The sequence below is a fragment of the Phasianus colchicus genome, chromosome 1 (assembly GCF_987193195.1).
Source record: "Phasianus colchicus chromosome 1, bPhaCol1.hap1.1, whole genome shotgun sequence".
NCBI lineage: Eukaryota > Metazoa > Chordata > Aves > Galliformes > Phasianidae > Phasianus > Phasianus colchicus.
Genome location: NC_143436.1, coordinates 186,413,843 through 186,432,933, shown reverse-complemented (window position 1 = coordinate 186,432,933; position 19,091 = coordinate 186,413,843). Strand labels below are relative to the sequence as shown.

Sequence of the window (19,091 nt, the reverse complement as noted above, 5' to 3'; positions counted from 1 at the left end):
TCCTACCAGCCATTTTGCCTTCTCGAGCAAACTCAGGAAGGGTTTTTGAGGGAATCTCACTTCAGGTGAATTCAAGCTTCCTGTCATTCACTACAGGACTTGCTCTGTGTTTCTCACAGGACCTCAGTAACAATGAACTGATAGCCAAAAAGGGACATTTAAGTCTGAATAGGGAACAAAAAAGTCAATTTTCCTAATCTTTGAGAGTATTACTTTAAGACATAATCTTTAAATGTGCCTTTATTTACTGCTGTCAATGTAAAATAGCAATTGTGAACAATATTTTGACTACCAATTCAATAAGGATAGGGTTTCCCTTTGCATGAAAATATATTTGCTTTCTGCATAAATGAACATACATAAAGTAATTGAGGTTCAAATTCTGAAGCCCTGGTGTGAAATCAATTTCTTCTGTTTCCTACACTTGGAAATGTAGCTCCTACCTTTACATCTATTTGCCATTTTGTGAAGCTACTCCAGCAGACGTGAGCTCATTTTGATTACATACAAATATCAACCCACAGCCTCACTCAGCATGGAGTGTGAACCTCTCCATTTTCAAACTGGTTTAAGCCATACACAATGAAATTCTGATGATACTGGTTGCTGAAACCTCTAAATCTTTAAAAAGAACTTTCCTGAAAATACTCATATTTGTACCAAACGTTACCTATCTGAATTCTTGATGGGGACTGCTTGGCCAAAAAATTAGTTTGAAAAGTTTATAAAAACTATAAAGCTTATGATGATTTTGAATGCAACCTCATTTTGGAGACTAAAATTAAAGCCATACTTACATGCCTAAATAGATGGGTTGTTTTCAGAAGTATGGAGCTACTACATCTCTCCCTGACTCAGTCCCTTTGCACCAAGGCACCCAGATGTACCACATGTTATTCTAATGCTTCAACTTCACCAGTCGTGTTAGGAAAAAGTGTTCATCTCATACCTTTGCAGAACAGTTAACAGTTACTTCACAGAGGCTTTATGGATGAATTACTATGTACAAAACAATTTGCATATATTACATAATTTCATTACTTCTGCTATCACTTCCAATTCAGCATTCCTGCTGATATTTGTGCATGAATTTAATTTGGTTTGGTTTTGCTTGTAGAATCTATGCAGCTATCATGTGACAAAATCTGGGCATTCTACATAATTTTTATTTACTAACATTTATAGAATAATTGCAGTTTCTGCACTGTTTTGTTCCTGCAAGAAGACCACAGGCAGAAGAAAAATTGGTGAGAAACAGAACGGAGACTATCCCCGGGGATTCCTCATCCCAGGTGTTCGTGCAGAATTTCCATTCCCATGCAGAATGTAAGACACACCTTGAAAGCTTTGTTCAAAAGGAGGCAGGGTGGCACCCATTTGCTTGTTTCTTGCCCTGAAAGTAACATACTGCTCTGTTGTTCACATCCATAGGCTCAAATGTGATTATCAAGACGAAGTTATCTAATTAGTAGCCTGACAATTGCCTCTGGGTTTTGTATGTTGTTTTTGTTAGGCTTGGTTTTACACCGTGGTCTCCTCTGGTTGAAAGACTGTAATGAAGGTGATTAAAATGATTCATTAACATTATACCCCTCTGAGCAAACAGTCCAGATATTTCAATATTCCCTGGTATTAAGCACAATGATCTTCACACAAAAATGTCCAAAGGTGTTTTAGACTCTTTATTTTTTTTCCCCCCAGCTTGACTGTAATTAATGTGCAAATTCATACACAATTAGTATACAAGCTGACTAGTTTCTGATTTGCTTTGGACTCTTTGGAAGGAAGCAAGTTAAAAAAAGCTCAGAGTTCATAACAACAGTAGACTATATATTTAAATGAATGCTACAACTAAATGTCTGTGAGTTTATCTGGTGTCCCTTAGCCATGTCATCGACTCAACTTTGTTCAGTAGACACCTACACAACACTACACTTTATTCTTTCAAACGAAAGCCCATGGGTGGCCACAGCTAGAAGGCTACAAAATCACAGAATCACAGAATGGCAGGGGTTGGAAGGGATCTCAAGAGATCATTGAGTCCAACCTCCTGGCTGAAGCAGGTACTCTATAATACATAGCACAGGTAGGAACCCAGATGAGTCTTGAATATCTCCATAGAAGGAGACGCCACAGCTGCTCTGGGCAGCCTGTTCCAGTGCTCCATCACCCTCACAGTAAAGAAGTTCTTCCGCATGTTTGTACAGAACTTCCTATGTTAAAGTTTTAGGCCATTACTTCTTGTCCTATCACTACACACCACTGTGAAGAGCCTGGCCTCATCCGTTTGCCTCCCACCTCCCTTCAGATATTTATAAACATTTATCAGATCCCCTCTCAGTCTTCTTTTCCCCAGGATGAACAGACCCAGGTTACTCAGCCTTTCCTCACATGGGATATTCCAGAGGCCCCATATCATCACTGCAGCCCTCCGCTGGACTAGGAGATCCCTGTCTTTTCTTAACTGAGGAGCCCAGAACTGGAGACATTATTCCAGATGCAACCTCACCAGGGCAGAGTGGAGGGAGAGGATCACCCTCCTTGACCGGCTGGCCACGCTCTTTTTAATGCACCCCAGGATACCACTGGCCATTTTGGCTATACAAGCACAATAGAAAGCAATCCAGTATTTAAACTGAGTGCCTTGTTACCACTTTTTTTTTTTTTTTTTTAATAAATATTTTAAAAGCAGTTAGTTTTTTGGCCACCAGCACTCTTCAGGAAAAGACAAACAATTCCTCCCACTGCTGGGTTTGCACTTCTGATTTCCATCCTAAATTTATTTATGGCCAGTTTCAAAGGTGCACTAGGTGCACTGGTTGGAAAACTTGTCAGAAGAAAAACAGGGGTAGAAATGTTAAAGCTATATGTTTTTTGGACTGACATTCTCTCAATCTGCATAAATAATTTGGCTATGGACACATAAGCCCTACTCTGCAGCTTTGAAAAGCACAGGCTTAATAGGGAGACGAATGATTGTATCTCCACAAACCACAGAACAAATTTCATTAGTATTTTCAGGTGGTGAGCCCAATGCTCCATAAAGCATTTCGAGCAGGATTAAAAATCTGAAGAGGCTTTTTCTTTTCTTAAAGTAGCATATATATGGCTATGGAAAACCCTTCTGAAGAACCGCTTCAACGCTTCCTGGGGCCCCAGTGCTGCCTGGCTCGGACCCAGAGAGAAATGCTGCTTCTGAGAAAGGCTGCCCTTGATAGTACTTTGAATACGAAACAGGATTTTGGTAACACAGCTGTACTCAGCCCATGAAGTAGATTTCATGTTTACTAAAAAGGCCTGTAATTTGTGGATCAAAAGTTATTTTCTTATTTTAAAAATAAAACTCAGCAGTGAAAACCCTACATGAAGAAAAGAAGATGCCAAAGTCAAAGACTGGTATGTTTGGGTCTCGTGCATCTGAATGTGACAGATACTTCTGCCTTCTTGCTGTGTTTAGCAGCCTGTGTAGCTGTGAGGTATTTCTCTGTGGTGGTTAGCTCCCAGAATTGGGTGCTGAAGAGGAATCAGGGCTGAGAAAGGACAATCACTGGGATGGAAGTACAAAAGGAAGGCTGTGGGATTAAAAGTAGTGATGGACAAAGATGAGAGGACTTTGAATGCTCTTTGTGCTATAAGGCTGGCACTGTACAAAACTGAAGAGGATCTGGATTTCAAGTACTTTGGCTTTTTTTTTTAAATCCCAAGACAAAAAAAGTCAATATGTACGATACTGGTAGGGATATGTCAGTGAAACAAATGAGCTGGTCATACAAACAATGCATTCAGTGGAATGCAAAGAAAGTGAAGGAAGTACAACAGCTGTGACTGAAAATGAGACATCCAGATTGTTTCAGATTTGCTTGGTCTGAGTTCTGGTTCAATCCATGTAGCAGATAAACAGTTCATGCAACCATTAAGGAACAAATAATCAAAAGCCAAGAAAAAGCCATCACGTACCATCATGTGAGCAAAACTACTGCACTGAACCTCCACCCTGCTGGAAAGTGGTAACATCAGATAAAAGCAAGGGGAAAAGAAATATTTTGCAAAAATCCTTCTTATGTTTTCCTGCTGGAACTTTGTGAAGTCCAACTACTAATGCTTAGTTCAGGTTTGTTCATAGGAAAAACAGAAGATGATGGAGTTGAAGAAAGACTGAATTTCCAATCTATGAAATGCTCTTAAGATTGTTTTTGAGCTTGTGTATTGCCCATGAAACAATGCCCAGAATCCAGATTCTGCAATGAGGATTAAAAACTGGAGAGAGAGAGACAGAGGCAGTCTCATGCACATCTCACTTGATATGCTATAGAAAGGGTTAAAATGGTCAGTTCATCACTCTCCTGCGTGGTGCCTCGGAAGTTTTCACAACACCAGATGTGTGGAAAAAAAAAGAAGAAAGAAAGAAAAGCGAACCCTAGTAGACATCCTGGTGCCCTGGAAGCAGTTAAATTAACACCCAGCAGGGACAAATTTGCAGCTTTGGGAACAAACTTAAAGTTAGTCTGTTTTCATTCCTGGAGTGAATTTGCAAGTGTATGACAGTGAAGTATAGCCTGGGAAGGAGCAGACAGCTTTGGATTAAGGATGGATAGCCAGAACTCACTTGCACCCTCCCTCTTCCCACACTGTTTTGCACTTATTGCTGTGAAGTTCTCAGTATATCTGCTCATCCCTATGGCTTTCCATGTCTTTTACCAGTTCTAGTAGGGAAAGAAGCCATTCTTTTTTTTTTTTTCTCCCATTCTAGCTGAAACCAGAAAAGTCTGGAGTCACCCCAGCAAAGCCTGCTTTAGCTAGGCTCACAGCTTACAGTAATTTGAAGAAATCTAGTTCTGCAATGGATAAAGCTGGATATTCTTCCAACCAGAACCAAAGCACGAAATCCTTTAGTCATTCATCATTAGCTTGGAGCCAAACTGTGGCCCTGCTTGCAACCACTGCAAGTTATGGAAAGATCTGGAAAAATGTGAGACTGTGAGACTGCATCTAACTCATCTTCACAGAATTACAGGAAGCCTTCAGCATCTCTCTTCCTCTTACAGGTTGAAGAACAAACTGGCTCATCCAGAAATACCATCGTTTTCACTCTTTGTTCATTGCAAGTATTTTGGTATTAGTCAATCACGGGGAATTTTTCTTTCAAGGGGACTGTCCAGCTTCTTAAGAAGGCCCAAGAGTACCATTCAATCTGCCTCTTTTTTTGTGTGTATCTTTTGCAAGGGAGGAAGAAAGCGACATGTTATTTATTCAGTGGCTACACTTTCAGCTGGGAATGGTACAAGAGCTGTACAGTCCCCTGAAGGAAGAAAACCAGAGAACTGTTCATTTTTTTTCACCTTCCTTGTCCCTGGAGGTACACAAGAAATGTAGAGATGTAGCACTGAAGGAAACGTGGCCGTGGTGGGGATGGGTTGATGGTAGGACGTGATGATCTTAGTGATTTTTTTGACCTTAATGATTCTGTGATTCTATGATTCCCTTGTACCAAGTGTTGGCTCTGTTTGACCACACAAGTTGGAGAAAGTCAATAAAAAAGCAAAATAAAACAGCACAAAGAAAAAGATGGAAGTCCTGTGAAAGCTTACACAAATGTCAGAGGTAGAGGAAGGAATGGAAATGAGGCTGCAGCGTGGAAGCCTCCTTTGCCCCTTTCTGAAGCAGCTAGGCCAAAGACCATCTCCAACTTCCTATAAAGCCTCATGCACGAGTATCAGAAACCTGCTATGCCATGTATTCCATGCCACCCCATGGACCCTGCTCTTGCCTCTCTTCAAGAGAGAATCTGTGCTTCTTGAGGAATGGAGTCAACAGCCCAACTTACAGCATGGCTTCTCCTTGCCCACCAGTGGTTTTTGTAGCAGTCCAGCTCATGGGAGGAGTGGGTAGCCTGGCCTTGGACCTAGGACTGCCAGATCTGGGGAGCTGGACCAGCCAGTGGTGCCGTTGGTATGCAGCTTGAGCACCCACCTCTGACTTGCTCTCCTCCTATCCTGCATCAGGAGATGCTCAACCATGCTCCTCCTTGCTTAGGGTCCTGGGCAATGTCTCTTTCTGAAGAGATAACATGGACTCAGTACAGTTGGCCTGTTCAAAAGAGGCTGCCGTCAAGGCCCTTCTCCTTTCTTGTTTACATGTGTGTAAGCAGTACATCAGGAATGGCCAGAGCACGTCCACCCATAGGCCCTCTGAAGAACAAGTAAGATGCTGGGTTCACCTTGATGGGCTGTTTGCCATCAATTTACAGGTACAAGGAGAAGAGGCATCAAGTATGATTCTCAGAGCACCAGACGTCTCTTCTGGGGGATTGTGAAAGCTGTGAGGGCTAAGAGCTGTGAATGCTGGGTCAGCAGGGAAGACTCTCAGGCAAGGGGCAGAGGGCAGGCAGGTCAAGAGGAGCAGTGGGGGGTGATAGGCTCAGGCACTATCCTAGAGCACGAGAATAGTGTTTCTGAGATTGATATTTGGTCTCGTTCTACTCCAGAACTCAGTGACTTCTGTGAGAGGTAAACGTGTTACTTAGGCTCTTATCCAACAGCTAGTGGATTGACTGTAATGGCTTTGGATGAGATCTTCCTTCTCTCTTTTCCAAAATATATAATATACAGAATAAACAGCAATATTTCCTTACTCTCAAGCTTTGGCTGGTCTGCTTATTTACATTAGAAATTCTTCAGGGCAAAAACTGTCTCTTACACTGTATATGTATATTACCAGATAGAGGCATGCAGAAATGAAGCAGGCAGATGGTTCTGGACTAGTTCTGTTGGAGCATCTGGCTGATTTTCTGGATCAGCATCACATACGAATAGTAAAGTCACCAGTGAAAACGCATATTAAAGGAACATTACTAGTTTGGTTGCTGTCTTAATGACAGTCATCTGTGGCCTGGGGCAGATATAAACCATAAAAAACACCAGCAGTAAAAGTGACTAAATGAAGGAACAAATATTTGCCATTATAATATTCCTTCATTTTGAACCCCTAGAGAGGTAAATTACTGAGACTTGCTGCTGAGGGCTTCAGGGAATTAAAATAATACAAAGAAAGGGATAGGAAGAGAAATGAGAGCTAGGCTTTGTTATTTATTTATTTATTCGTTTTGTTCTTAAACTTCTTGAGGTATTCATAAATTGCCTACAAACAAGCAAAAACTTACAGGAAAGGGGTTTTTACCATGCCAGCTCCAAATGGCTGTGGAATTATATTCTTTTTCCAGGCTGCTTTTCCAAAATCCCTGCAGGAAGTTGACTCAGGGCTTGACTCTGTCCTCAGATGCACACAGAAATAGCAGAAATCTTCAAGCAGGTAAGAAGCACAGATATCTCAGCTTCACTGATCACAGTGAAGATCACAGGTCAAGCAGCAGAGGGCCAGACCTGAAGCACCTTTGTTTCCTTGCCTCCCAGTCAGCATTGCATCCTCACAGCTCCTTATCACAATCTTGTCCTGCTACCCCTCCTTTCAAGTTAATCCCATAAGCAGACTCACGTCTTGTTTTTGGTGGTGGTTCCCTACTTCACTCTACCATACTCCAAGTTTTATAAACTGTAAATTCTGCCAGCAGCAGTTAGGATCTTTTCACCTGTCCTTTCCTCCTTGCAGCCCGTACATCTTACTTCACATATGCTTAAGGCACCTTTTCTGTCCCTCTGCTTTTCCATCCTTGCCTCTGTCTTCAAGGTGCAGAAAAATCACAGGACTGAAGCATGTAGCATCCTAACTTGTTATTTCCCCACAACCAGGGCAGATCAGTGCAGGCCTCAAACAAACATTGGTAGACATGCAGGTGAATAGAAGCTCATATCCTTCAAATTCCTGCTGTAAAACTCATATTTTCTTGATTCTTACAGAAGCCACATCAAAATTGTCCCTTTGAGACAGATCCCATTTTAAAATTGTTTATACAGTTCTTCATTTTGCCCTGTCAGTGTACCTTCAAGGCATTTCACAATGGTAACAAATTGTAAGTAAGAGTTCAAGTGTGTTGCCATTAGCACAGGAAAGTGCAATGGTATTTTGTATTGCTATCCTCATGGGGGTACCTTCAAAAAGCAGCCCAAATGAGACTGCAACGATTATCTCAGCAAAGTCACTGAATCATAGAATGAATCACAGGATCATAGAATGGTTTGGTTTGGAGGGAACCTCAAAGCTCACCCAGCCCCAACCCCTGCCATGGGCTGGTTGCCCCCACCAGCTGAGAGTGCCCAGGGCCCATCCAGCCTGGCTTGAGCTCCTCCAGGGATGGGTACCACAGCTCTCTGTGCAGCTGTGCCAGGGCCTCACTGCCCTCGGAGTAAGGAATTCCTTCCTAACACCCAACATCCATCTCTCAGTTTAAAGCCATTCCCCCTTGTCCTATCACAATCAGACCATGTAAAAAGTCAATCCTCCATTTGTTCATAAGCCCATTTCAAGTACTGGAAGGCTGCAATGGGGTCCCCTGGAGCCTTCTCCAAGCTAAACAATCCCAACTCCCTCAGCCTTTCTTCATGAGAGCGGTGCTCCTGCCCTCCAGGGCTCAAGGTATCCCAGATCTCCAACCCCAGAAGCATTTAAGAGCCTAATGTACTATTCTAGTACTATAAACACTTTACGAAAAGAATTCAAGAAAGCTTATGAAACTGGCAGTGTCCATGAGCCTTTGAATTACAATGTCCTCAGGGACTGACCAACTACAGTGAGATCGTCTGTGCATTTCATTTAATAAACAGAGTATGAATGATAGAAGGCACCACCAAAACACAATGACCACTGCCCACTAATGACAATAAGAAACCTTTGACATTTTCTCTCTGTTTTTATGTTCATAAATCAGTTACAACCATGCAATCTATGGTAGTTATTAGGACATACTCAAGTTTTTATTCAGAATATTTAATTTAGAAGCCCTTGCATGAAGGAATGCAACCAAAATGGAGCTATCAAGAAAAGCTCTCATCCAAATACTATTTTTACAGCGAGCACTGAAAGAAAGGTCACATTGTTATTTTCTTACACTATGGAACGGTTTCTATTATTGCAGATTCCAAAAGCTTGGAATCGTTGTTATTTATGATCTAAGTCAAATTTAAGTCCTGGTTTGTACCAATTACCACAAGCCACTCTAGGTTTTTCCTCTTCATTTCACAAATATTTGCAAAATAATTCTTTTGCACTTGAAAACAGAGAGGTTGCCTCCCAAAATGCACTCTTCTTTAGTAAAGAAGGAAATCCTTTGTGTTTAATGGTAAACACAAAGGTCCAGGAAAATGTTTTGATGTGAATCATCCAAATTTTCTTTACAAATTTTGGAAGCTAAATTAGAAGTTTAAGACATTGTTCAGCAGTGAGTGACAAGACCTTTCCTAGCCATTAGATCTTCTGCTCCTAGTGCTCCTTCCTTGCACAGCATGCTAGCAACCTGACAGTTTAACACACTCTTCTTATTAAATTCATATGGTGCCCATGCTTTAAAGAAGGCCATATCCTGCTGCCTGCTGTCTGTTTTAAATCCAATTATGTTCTCTCAAAAAAAGTGAAATTACCCTGGGTGCACACCGGAGAAGTTCTCTGCAGAGCTGCCAGGTTAGTTAAACAACCACCTGTATCCTTTGGTGGTATTTAACAGCAATGCATGTATATATCAGTATATATTTATGATTTTCTGGGCATTTGAAAGGCTGATGCAGTGGAGGGGGCCTGTAAGAGAGAGTCACCTGAACACCTGGAGCTCCTCCAAGCACACGCCATGCAGTGGTGACACACTGCTCAGTGCAGAGCTTCTGCATTGTCCCACATGTACCCAGTGGGCTGAATATGAGCCAGCAGTGTGCTCAGGTGGCCAAGAGGGGCAGTGGCATCCTGGCTTGTATCAGGAATGGTGTGGTGAACAGGACTAGGGAAGTAACACTGTCTCTGTACTGGGCACTGGTGAGGCCCCACCTCAAGTACTGTGTTCAGTTTTAGGCACCTCAATACAGAAAGGACACTGAGATGCAGGAGCAGTTCCAAAGAAGGGCAGCAAGGCTGGTGAAGGGTTTGGAGAATATGCTCTGTGAGGAGTGACTAAATGAACTGTGGCTGCTTAGTCTGGGGCTTATTGCTCTCTTTAAATACCTGAAAGGTGATTGCAGTGAGAGTGGGGCTGGTCTCTTCTCTCTGGTGACAGGTGACAGGATGAAGGGAAATGGCCTCAAGTTGCTCCAGGGGAGGTTTCTGTTGGATATCAGGAAAAACTTCTTTACAGAAAGGGTTGTTAAGCACTGGAATTGACTCCCCAGGGAGGTGGTTGAGTCACCATCCCTGGGTGTGTTTAAAAACTGGACATGGTGCTCAGGGACATGACTTAGCGGAGGGTTGTTAGTTAGGGTAATATGGTTAGGTTGCAGTTGGACTTGATGATCTTTAAGGTCTTTTCCAACCTGAGAAATTCTGTGATTCTATTCTATGATTCTATGTTGAGTCCTGACATGGAGAACCTGGGAGTACATTGGTCATAGGCTGCAAACAATTTAGCTGTAGGGGTACATCAGGAAAGAGGCACATATGGATCACGGATCACTTGTGCTAGGGGCAATGGAGAAGGGAATGGGTCACTCAATACGCAGTAGGAAGGGAGAATGGTTGGTTGGATTAAAAAGGAACCTGTTAAGATCTGGTGAAAAAAAAAATCATCTAAGGTATGCCCTGTTTAGGGCAAGTAACAGCAAAAAAAGCTCCAAAATCTAATCACACTGCATTTCTGGGTTTTGAAAAAAAAAAAAAAAAAAAGAGAGAGAGAAGAAAGAACAGAGAGATGATCACATTCCCAAAGACATTATAAAGGGATAAGAACTAAAAAGATACTGAGCTCTGCACAGGGCAACACTGTTGTAACTACGTAAGCAACATACTTAAAAAAAAATCAACTCTGACACTTCTAGAACCTTACAAACAGGGACCACTGGTTGTTTCTGTAAAGGAGGAATGAAGCTCTCAAAATCTCTTGCACTGTTCTTTCCCCCGTAGCTGAGATCAAATACGGCTCTTGTGGTCCATGGAAACCAGGGGAGGGAAGGGATGAGAAAGGAAGGGAAGTATTGCAAGCCCAATTTATTTTGTGCAGAATTTGGAGCTTCTAATTACACCCTAAAGAAAGAGTGTTTAATTTGTATGAGTTTTTTCTTGAGTGTGCATATGTTGTATCCTGATAGACAATGGAAAGGTGAATCTTTCTCACAACAATGGAGAATAAAACTGTATACAAGTAAACAAAACCTTCATTTCATTCAACCTTCTTCCAGGAAACCAAGATGATTTCCATCATTTTTATGACTTTTCCCTAGAGGCAAAAGACATCTAATTAGCAAATTGCACTACAAGTTTGCTCCAATTTGACACAAAGTAAATGTGACAGGGAGAGAAATTATAAACCTTAAATATCAGTTAGCAAGCTTAGACTGACAGAGTCAAGTTCAAGTCCTTTTTGGTGACCTAAAAGCTCAGGGAGAAAAAAAAAATCCAAAGAGTGATCTGGTCCAGCTAAAGATGTGATTTTGTAGTGTTCCAGTCAGTGTTATCTGATGGCAATATCATAGCAGCAGCTTATGAATGTGCACTCGCAGTTCCAGCTGCAAAGCATTTCAGCCAGTTCTGAGATTGTCCTTACAGCCCACATTTACAATCAGTATAGGATCTAAGGAGAAACTGAATGATACCTTGCAGACTCAAACCTTTATACCTCATGAAGAAATAGGGCATGAGTAAAATAAATATTAAGCATGAAGTTAATTAATAAGTGCTTGTAATTACTTATGCATTGCTGTTAAAGATCAGTAGAAATCCTAAAGGATGGAAGATGATCCTCCCAGAAAGAAGACCAAGCAGCCTAAATTTAGCCCCATTGCTAAAATCAGCACAGTTGATCCATGAGCTGACTTTAACCTTCCTTGTTTTTACCAGAATATAATGTTAGGATCTCTCGTCCTGCTCAGCTTTAATATCCAGGCTGGAGCCAAGGGGACAAGCAGGTCCCAAACAAGATGTTGAAGGGCTCTTGCATTTGTGCCTCCCTTTGGTCAGGTGCAGGAATAGGTTGTGCAAAGAAGATGTGGATGCTCCATCCTTGAAGGCGTACAAGGCCAGACTGGATGGGGCCCTGGGCTGCCTGACTTACTGGGTGGCAACCCTGTCACCAGCAGGAGGGTGGAACTGGATTATCTTTAAGGCCCCCACCAACCCAAGCCAATATATCATTCTGTGATATATGAAGGCAGGCCCTAAAATTGTTCACATAAAAATTGCCACGTGAGCAGCTATCTTCAAACTGATTCCAGATCTTGCACGTTAGGACCAAGTTTATACCATCACAATTATAATTCCTGCAGCTACAGAACACTCTACTGAGAGGGATAGTCCCTGATTTTCTGAATTCCAGCAGAACTTTGGAACAACTGCTAAGGATCTGCATTCATGATATATTATGCAACTACTGCTATGGCCTTGTTGCCTCATGCCATCGTGTTGGTTGCCTCCCTCAGCAGCCCAACAGAGCAGCAGCTAGCACTGCCTCGAACAGAGTTACTCTCAATGTTTTTTACTCTTTTCCAGAATGTGACCTTGCATATTTTTCAGAAAAACAGTAGTGTTTGCAAAAGTCCTGCTTGCCTCCCCTGTGCTGACAGATTGCTGGAAGCTTCACCATGGCTGAATGAAGAACCTGTTAAAATTCATTTGCCTGCCAGTCTATTAAGTGAATGGGGAAATGCACCGAAGAGTTGAGCACACAGTGGCCCAAGGAGGAGGAGAACAGCCAGTGGAGACCTCTTTTAAAAGAAAACAAAGCTGTGCTCGCTTCCTGCTTGCTGCTCATTTTCTGGCATCCTCCAGCAAAACAAACCCTCCCTACCCAAAACTGCCTAAAAATTTCACCTGGTGCCTCTTGGGAAAGGATTCTCTGCTGGAAGAACTCGTGGTCAGGTGATCAGGGAGCTTAAACAAGTTAACATGAGGAAGGTTTCCATGCATACAACTGTATTTTCTTTGTTTCAAAACATCGGTTTGTTTGCCCAAACAGTTTGGCCAAGATACTCCAGTTCTGAACGAGTCACTCGCAGTGCTGCTTCTCAGTGACTTTATGGAAGACTTCAGGTTTCACTTTTCAGTATTTTCCTATAGCACTTTTACATATAAGAAATTTGTGAACAATCTTTACACCTAGATTGCCATTCTATGCTTTCAAATACGTTCAATTCAAGGCCTGCCAGAACTCAGTGTGATTTAAACATCCCAAAATCAAATGCATATTTTATTTCATTTGCAGCTGGTTTCCAGTTTTGGGGATACAGTAAGGTTACATATTTAAATTTTATTTTGTCAGGTCTGAAAATGATAATCTGGTGCACAATGATTTGGTATACCACAACTGATCATATCAAAGCAGTGTCTGATGATAAAACAGTGGTATATAACTGAAGATGTATCTGTGGCAACCTTCACCTTCTTATCGAGCATGTATTTTATGCACAGAATATTCCCAGAAGTGTGATGGGTGTTTATAAAGCTCATAGATAAGTCTTCGTTTTTCTTTGCCAAACAGATAACAAATGTGCAAACAGTATTTTTGTCATGTCAGTCAAACAATATCTAAAAACAGAATTTCCTAACCCTGCCTCCCTGAGGAAAACGATGACATAAAAATTAACTCTGTAAAACACTTTATCTAAGACAAAAGGAATTTGTTAGTTTTGCCATCCAAAAGAGTCTACAATTTTGTACGGTTGGAAACTTAGATAGGAGTCCAAAATAAGCTCAGCTCTGCTCTGCTATCTCACCTTTCTGACAAGTATCTACATAATACATAGCAGTGACATTCACTCTTGCTTTAAGAAAAAACAGTGTTATGAACACGTCTTTTTTGAAATTCTTATAACTGTGCATCTGTGATACACTTGAACAGGAGCTAAACAGGTCATCACCAGCTCTGCTGAAGAGTGTTCTGAGGTCATTACACACAGGTGCACATCTCCTGGAGGAAGGAGGCCAGGCTGGAAAACCCTTCTTATCACTCATACCGGAATAATTCTGTAACCAAATAAGGAGGAATTTGCCTTACCTGTCTATGCTGCTGAGAGACTGGATACTGCAAACCTGAGATTTGCTGGCTTTGCTGAATTTTCTGAAGCATCATTTTCTGTTGCATTGCTAGGGGCACATTGGGTGGCCTTTGAAGAGACTGGTTTGGGAGAGGCTGAGCAGGCGGCGGCTGTGGCTGCTGTTGCTGCTGTGGCTGTGGCTGTTGCACTGGTGCTGAACTCTGAGCCTGCTGCGTGTAGTGCAGAAGGGAAGGCTTGCTTTGGGAACCCAAAACTGAAGGCATCTGCTGGTTTGTTTGCTCTGAGTTAAAGTGAAACAAAGGCTTTGTATTACCATGATGCTGCTCTAGTGGTGGCTGAGCACTGTTAATAAAATTTCTGTTGAGGTCCTGAGTCTTCTGTTGCATGATCACGTCCATGGGATTACTCTGGGGAGTAGTTGGCTTATAAACATAATTGTTCATCCCTTTCGACTGGTTTCCATTCACAGGTACTCCAAGCATTGCTGAGCTCTGAGGACTGAACTGCTGCTGACGAAAAGAAGGACTGGGGATTTTTTCTTGCACAAAGGGTCCGGGTGAAGGACCTGATGAAGACAAGGTGGACCAGTTGGCCGTCTGGTTCTGCTGCTGCTGTTGCTGCTGGATCAAGGCATGCTGCTGACGGTTGGCTGCGATCTGCTTGAGTTGCTGCGCATGAGAAACCTCCTGCCAGTTAGGCAATGGCCGACTGGATGCAGAGGAAACCTGTGCTACCTGTGTTTGATTCTGAGGCACCGAAGGGATGGGTGAAGAGGTGGACATGGCAGCAGTGGCCATAGTGAAGGCTGGACCTGTAGAAGAAGGCCTCATCTGTGGGGACCCTACAGGAGCCTGGTTCATGCCTGGTGCATACTCACTCTTAATTACCATCTTATCCATCTGCAGGGGCCTCACAGGGCCCCTCTGGCTTTGCTGCCCAAGGTCAATGTTGAACGGCTCATCCTGTTTTATTGTGGCATTTATCATATTCTCTAGTTCAAGATCACTCATTGGTGGTACTGATATATTAGTCAGTTCATTAAATAGTTCCTGGAGCTCTGGATCCATCATCTGTTCCCCTGAGTCTTCCCCATATCTGTTAGGGAACATGTTCTCATGGGACATCTGGCCATCTAAGTGTTTGCTGCAAGACATTGTTTCTCCTGGTTCTTTCTTTACTTCTTTCAAGGTCATATTAAAAATGCCATTCCCACTGGCATGCGTGTTGTTTGCTAGGTTGTTGGTCTTTCTTTGTGATCCTTGCCCCACAGTCATAGTTCCAGACATTGACTGGCTTTGGCAATTATTAACATGATGCCCACCTTGTCCCATTGAGATATTATCACCCACTCTTAACCTCTTAATGTCAAGGAAAGAGTTGTCTGAAACCCCGTTTGGCCTCTTGTTGTTGACAGGTGACAGATTTACAACCAACTTTCTCTTCAAGGATCCTTGGAGCTGAAGGAAGCAAAGACAAAAAAAAAAAAATCGTTAGATGACAACGAAGAAACAATCTGTAGTCTGTCTGATGCTTACCACGTCAACAGGCAAGTAAGCATTGCAAAGTACAGAAAACTATTCTGGATAGCACAGGTCGGTGAAAACAGTCAATGAAATTGTGCAGGATGGTAGGGAAATATACTATGAGACATCTTCCTGTCATCACCATCCCTGCTCTTGTTATGCAACTGCAGCTTTTGGGCACCGCTGCCTCCTATTAAGGCCCCACCTTCCCTATGGGTGGGAGTGCAGAGAAGACCAGACCTGTAGCTGGCAAAGTCTAAAGCACGTCTGTCCCAGATTTGCTCCCATCTAACTATGCCAGGCAGTTCTACAATATTTTCAGACAGCAGAGGCTAATGCAGCCATGAAATCTGCCCATGTCTACTCAAGGATGAAGGATTTCACTGATGATTTTGGTGTATGATCCAAAAAATCATGTTTGACTTCTGTAGAGTCCAAAGGTCCTAGAAGACATTTTAATGGCACAAGTGAGATTTAGGTATGCTGGTCTTACATAGCTTTATCCAGACAAGAGATGCATGTAATTAAAGAGGTTAGATGCTAACTTGTTCCAGACTTGAAATGGAGCCACTGGAACCATGTCAGTTTATGTCAGCCAAGGGTCTGGTCCGTGATGTACCGCCGGATTATTTTCCAGATTTGTATATTAATACATTAAGCCCTAATTGTTTATGTTCTGAAACATCTGCTGTAAAACAGAGTACACACAGCGCTGCTCTGAGAACTGCAACTCTATTTCCTTTCCCTCACATACTGAGGGAAATATTTTTATCTGCTCACTGTCCTGTGTGCCTGCTGAAGGAAAGGAGCTCATACTCTGTCCACCCAATCTGTGCTCATCTGCCATGCTTGTACGTGCAAATCCCCACTCTCTGCACACAATACAAAGATGTAGTCTCGTGAGATGACAGAAGTGCAGAAGACCATAAGTGTATGACACTGCTGTGGGCCCCAATAGTCTCAACTTCAGGCTCCATCAATGGAGCTCTTCCCAGATAACTCCGTGTGCAAACACTTTTTTCTGGAGTGAATATCAGGGAGTTGCTTGGGAAGAGCTCAAGTCACAAATATGTCTCCTCAGTACCTTCAGGAGTAACTGACTGCCATTAGCTGTCCTGGTGGTCACCTGCAAAGAGCAGGGACTGCTGTTGGTTAGCATGTTCTTCCTGACACATGAGTCACTGTACTTTCCTTTGCAAAAAGAACAGTAAGGTGCACTTCCTTTTACCATCAGCTCTGCAGTCAGTGTGTTTATTAGAAGTCATTCTCATGACCCCAAATTCATCTTCCTGGGAAATGGGGAAGTCCCCTGGTTGTCAAAATACGTGACTTGGCAGCATGTCTTGCTTTCAGATGTGCTGCTGACAAAAAGTCTGAACAGATAATGAACATGTATGTGTTTAATGCAGTGAATTTGACCTTCTGAGTTCATTTTGCTTTTGCATGACATTTTGAATCAAAGGGAGCTGCTTAAAAAGCCTGCACATTTTCAGAGCACCTGCATCAGGCTCTCGAATGTGACCAAAAATGCAGGTGTTGCACTGTGCAGAGCGGTTGTTTTTCTTTTGCATTTGAACTAACTGCTGGCAGATGGGGGTGAGGTACGATGTGGTTTGCCCAGTGACTTAGACCAGCCAGCACCAAGCCCTCCCTTGTCATGGGTTGGAGGACTCAAGGTTTTCACCTCACGTGGTCTCTTGAAACACCCACCAAAAAGAACACTTTCATTTTCTACAGAAAAAATAACAAGTGCTCGCTTATTGCATCCCCACACCCCCCCAGCACAGCTCTCTGAATGCCGACAGCACCTTGGTCAGTAGGTGTCCCTCCTCTTAAATCAGAAATGAGACAGCAAGGCTGGACATGTGCACTTTTCTAGCAATTCACATTTTTCAACTACTGACCACTTTTTCAGCAAAGCTCTTTTTTTTCTTTTTTCTTTTCCTTCTTTTCTTTTCCTTCTTTTTTTTTTTTTTCCTCAAGCAAGTGTGCACTCTTCAGAGGGGAGAAAAAAGGAGCTTGCCAGATTTCAAGCTCCATCTCTTCCAATTTGCAAACCAGGATTGATTTGGGTCAGTAAACCTAATACAAAAGTTCCTATGCACATAACACAGGCACATTCCTCAGATCAAACAGGCCTGTGATTACACATCTCAAGCCACTCAAACTGTGTCATACTGAAAGGCTCTGTGATGGGAAATGTGTGACATGACAGTAACCGGGAGAGGAAGAACTCTCCATGCTCAGCTCCATCCCACAACAGGTGGGCAGGACTTTATGAACCATCAAAGAGAACACGCATTTCCTGGCAGCCTGTATCATTTAAGACCTTTTGCTAAGCAGGCTTTGGTGAGTCAGCACGCATTCATGCACTTACAGTGAGGGAGTGCTGGATGCATTGATTTTCTGAAGTTAAAACTGCATGGGCTGAATAGCCAAGTTGCTGGACAAACTGCTCAGTGACATTAACAGCCAAGGGTGAAGCTCTAGAGATGACTCGGTCTAAACAGCACAGTGTGACACCACCTCCTATGCAGAGGGACAATTAATTCCTCCTTAAAACTTAATTTTGAGTCTCAAAAGAGATTTAAGTGATGCAGCCTCTTCTCCAGCACTCCTCAGCACCCAGCCAAATCAACAGGAATTCCACCGAGCTCATAATTAGGGCTCATCAAAATCTGGTATCAAATCATTAACTTTTGGGGGAAAAAAAACCACAAAAGCAAACAGACTCTTTAGCAGGATTTGTTGTGATAGGACAAAGGGAAATGGTTTCAAATTAAAAGAGAGAAGATTTGAATTAGATATAAGGCAGAAGTTTTTTACACTGAGGCACTGGCACAGGTTGCCCAGAGATGTGGTGGATGCCCCATCCTTGAAGACACTCAAGGTCAGGCTGGATGGGGCTCTGAGCACCTGATGAAGCTGTAGGTATCTCTGTTCATTGCAGGGAGTTGAACTAGATGACCTTTAAGAGTCTCTTCCAACTCAATTCTATGATTCTACCCCCATCAGCTTTTGCTTTACCCGTCCTGAGGCTGAATTTGTTACTAAATGCGAAACAAGAGAATTTTTATGAAAATTGATTATTTTTTTCTGGCTCAAAAGTTGTTTTTTTTTTCTTTTCTTCCTCTTCTTCCCCCCCCTCCCCTTCCCCCAATAATTGGACACAAAGCTTTCTTTGGTGCAAAAAAGTTCAATTTATCAATGAGAAATGACAGAGATTTCTTCCTCCAGCTATCACTGGAGCAGTATTTCTATCACATCTCTGTTCCACTTCTGACATTACCCAAATGCATTCGCTCGTATTGCTTTCCAAAGGGGCTGTACAAAATGGCCAAGAAAATAATTTGTCAGTAACTGCAGGAAATAATGAGGACTATCTGATTTCAATTTCACTGAATGTCTTTCCTTGGACTTCCTTTAGATTTTTTTGTTTGTATCTTTTAATAACACTCGAGGAAGTCCTGAGTGTGTCATCCACAGCAGT

General features: G+C 42.4%; 1 protein-coding gene and 1 long non-coding RNA gene across 2 annotated transcripts in view; one reads left to right on the top strand and one right to left on the bottom strand.

Moving 5' to 3' along the window:
• Nucleotides 1-19,091, bottom strand: part of MAML2 (mastermind like transcriptional coactivator 2) — a 205,591-nt gene that overhangs the window by 50,442 nt on the left and 136,058 nt on the right. Inside the window, exon 2 of the mRNA XM_031616146.2 lies at nucleotides 14,078-15,535. Within this exon, the coding sequence (XP_031472006.2) occupies nucleotides 14,078-15,535 (1,458 nt within the window). The remainder of the gene's footprint in view (nucleotides 1-14,077; nucleotides 15,536-19,091) is intronic.
• On the top strand, nucleotides 6,112-14,632 carry LOC116244458 (uncharacterized). The gene is made up of 3 exons (XR_004170196.2): nucleotides 6,112-6,199; nucleotides 7,220-7,308; nucleotides 14,548-14,632. It is a non-coding gene; the product is annotated as an uncharacterized LOC116244458 (long non-coding RNA).